Source organism: Hyaena hyaena, unplaced genomic scaffold, assembly GCF_003009895.1.
Source record: "Hyaena hyaena isolate Hyena2069 unplaced genomic scaffold, ASM300989v1 scaffold_1463, whole genome shotgun sequence".
Classification (NCBI taxonomy): Eukaryota; Metazoa; Chordata; class Mammalia; order Carnivora; family Hyaenidae; genus Hyaena; species Hyaena hyaena.
Genome location: NW_024082094.1, coordinates 40,089 through 43,244, shown reverse-complemented (window position 1 = coordinate 43,244; position 3,156 = coordinate 40,089). Strand labels below are relative to the sequence as shown.

At 50.3% G+C, this 3,156-nt stretch overlaps 1 protein-coding gene across 1 annotated transcript; it reads right to left on the bottom strand.

Moving 5' to 3' along the window:
• Positions 1-1,483: 1,483 nt before the first annotated feature.
• Positions 1,484-2,569, bottom strand: POU3F4 (POU class 3 homeobox 4). Its single transcript, XM_039223819.1, has one exon. It carries the CDS (start codon positions 2,567-2,569, stop codon positions 1,484-1,486), a length of 1,086 nt encoding a protein of 361 aa, XP_039079750.1.
• Positions 2,570-3,156: the final 587 nt, after the last annotated feature.

Sequence of the window (3,156 nt, the reverse complement as noted above, 5' to 3'; positions counted from 1 at the left end):
GATCGCTGTGGGCTTCTACCAGCTGTGCTTGTCAGGGGCGCGCGGAGAAGGCTTCCCGTGAGCCCACTCTGATACAGCGGTATGTATATATCGAAGAGGAGGTGGTACGAAGCTAGACCAGAATCCCCATGACCTTTGCCAATCATTTCATTGTCATTCTGCACGGAGCAGAGAGTACCTGTCCACCACCCCACTCACCACCCCTCCCCGACGGTTTCTCATTCAGGGAGCGGGCATTGAACTGAAGGTGAACCGAATTGGGAGGCACTGAGTCTGTAGTCGCCAGCGTCTCCGGATCGTCGCCTCTGGTGAAAATCAAACGTGTGTGAAAGCAAAGTCCTTCGCCTAAGAAAGCAGAAGTGGGGTCGCGCTGGCAGTCCTGGTGAGGCATGGGCCCATAGGGAGTTCTGAGTGCAGGCATTCCGGACTTCAGTAGGTGCGGAGGCCTCTTAGCACCTCAGGCTGACCTCTTTTGCCGGGCGCCACAGCCAAATCCTTTTCTGGCACACGGATCTGCATTTTAGAAGCCTGCGAGTGCTCCACAGATCCGGGAAAGAGGGCAGAAAGCTTCAAAATAGCCTCTCCTACTTCGTTGTAGTTTGAAAACCCAATATGCTTGCCTATTCTGCCTATCCCGGCACTCTGCCTTCCGAAAAATTACTTATATGTCTCTAATACCATCATCAACAACTGTCTACATTATAACTCTCCTCTCCATATAGATTTAGGATAGAGGGTGGATGGACGGACGGGTGGGCATCTCTTCGCCTCCTCCTTCCAATCTCCCCCCCCTTTTTGAAGCAATTAGAACATCATCAGCTCAATGAAGGAATAATAATAATGTGAAGTGGCCGATCAGATACAAATTATCTCACAAATATTGTGTACAGCTTGTAGTAAAACACCGCAGACATTTAGAAACGCTCTAGAAGTTTTTAAAAATGCAAAACTAGTCTATTGTAAAACAGATTTCACCTGAAATACAGCTGCTATAACCAAGGCGCTGAAAGGTTATTCAGAGGCACACATCTGTCTTCCCAACCCCTCCCACATCCCTACCCTACCCCCACGTTACTCCACTCCCTGCTCTTTAAAGAGAGGAGCAACCAAACAAACCTTACTCAAAGTAAACAATATGTTTTGATATGCAGAAAAGGTTGGAGGAAACAGTCGCCCTGGCGCAGGGTATGTGAGGTCCCCTCCTGAACTGCTTAACGCTACTGTGTATCAGCGTTGAGAAGCCTGAATGCGTGTGTGAGTGTGTTTCCTTTCTTAATATAAGTTAGAATCCTCTATTAAAAAAAAAAAAAAAAAAGGAAGAAAGAAAACAGGTAAGAGACCGGCAGAAGAGCCCTATCTTTAAATCTAGATATTGCTATCTCTTTAGATAGGAATAATAAAGCTGAAGTGAAAGGAAGAGAGTGGGAGAGAGAGAAATCCGCGCTGCTCCCAGTGCGGCCGGCCTCTTCCTTGCTTCCTGCAGTCAGATATCGTGGCAGGGCGTGTCTGTTTTCACGGTGTGCGAATAAACCTCATGTGGCTGCTGATCTCCTGGTGGAGTCATTCTTTTCTCTTTTTGTCTTCGATTACAGAACCAGACACGCACCACTTCTTTCTCCAACTGGAGGCTGTCTGCCAGCGAGGAAATCTCCTGCGCCGCAGGCTTGGGACACTTGAGAAAATGCGTTTCCAGTACGCCCTTGACACTCACCTCGATGGAGGTTCGCTTCTTGCGCTTGCGACCCTGAGCGGCGATTTTGTCAATGCTGGTCGGGCTCCCTGTGGAAGAATCAGCCTCCTCCAGCCACTTGTTCAGCAGCGGCTTCAGCTTGCACATGTTCTTGAAGCTCAGCTGCAAGGCCTCGAACCGGCAGATAGTGGTCTGTGAGAACACGTTGCCGTACAGTGTGCCCAGCGCCAGCCCCACGTCGGCTTGCGTGAAGCCCAACTTGATTCTTCTTTGTTTGAACTGTTTGGCGAACTGTTCTAACTCATCCGAGGTTGGTGTCTCCTCATCCGAGTGGTCCTGGCAATGTTGCGAGCCTAAATCGCTGTGTTCTGGGGGATCCCGGAGCACCTGGTGTAGGCTCTGTGCGGAGGTGGAGGCTGGCGGTGGGGTAAGCCCTCCGTGCTCCAGCATGCCGCTCACTGTGAAGCCAGACTGTGGGTACACGTTAATTGCTTGACCGCTTGACGTGATAGACGGGTTTGGAGCTGGACTAGCCCCCCAGGCATTCGGATGGTTAGTGTGCGGAGAGTGATGGGCAACGTGCGATGAGCGGTGATGGATGATCGCACCCAACTGTAGGTCTTCGCGTCCAGGCTTCACGTCCTGCTGGTCCAGCGGGTTGGTGGCCAGTGTGGAAGACCATGGCCCTCCATCGCCTAGACTGGTCACCCAATGATGCCCGAGAGGATGCCCATTGCTAGGAACTCCCTGCAAGTAATCACTTTGGAGAAGTTTCTGAGGGTTTCGGAAAGGACTCCCCTGCTGCATGCTCGCAGAGTCAGCATGGACTAGGGAGCTGGAACTGAGAATGCTGTAGGGATTCGAGGCAGCTGTGGCCATGGTCGGTGAGGATCCTCTACTAGTTATAATGTGGCAAAGGAAGCTGCTTCAGCCTTTGACATCTACGGTGCGGGGGAGCCAAAGCCGGGAGAGCGAGTTACCGGCACGCGCTCTGGCCAATTGCAACACATCTTGGCCTGGCCAGCCACGGGCTTGGCCAATGACTGCACGGGAGGCTGGGCTAACTTTCCAAATTAAGCTGGCGTAGCAGTAGAATTTCAGTGAGATCGGAGCAGGAAGTAAATCTATCTTTCAGCTCCATTGGCTGCCTGGCTCTGAGTGGCAGCAGCTCATTTGATTAACCCTTTCCCCCCTCCCTCCCACCTCAGACTTCGTGGACTTTTGTAGTAGAAGGGGAAGTAAGAGAGGGGAGTGTGTTTTTGTGTGTTTGGGGCATGGGGGGAGTTGGATAGGGGGTGAAGTAGCAAACTGGTTTTAGAATTTCTTTTGTATTATTTAGATTAACCGAAATCGAAAAAATATATATGCTAGAAAGCGATGTAACTAGGTTAAATATCATCTAGATTTTAATATATTGGGATTTTTTAAAAATCAAATTCATTTAACATTCTGGGTTAGCTGTGTGC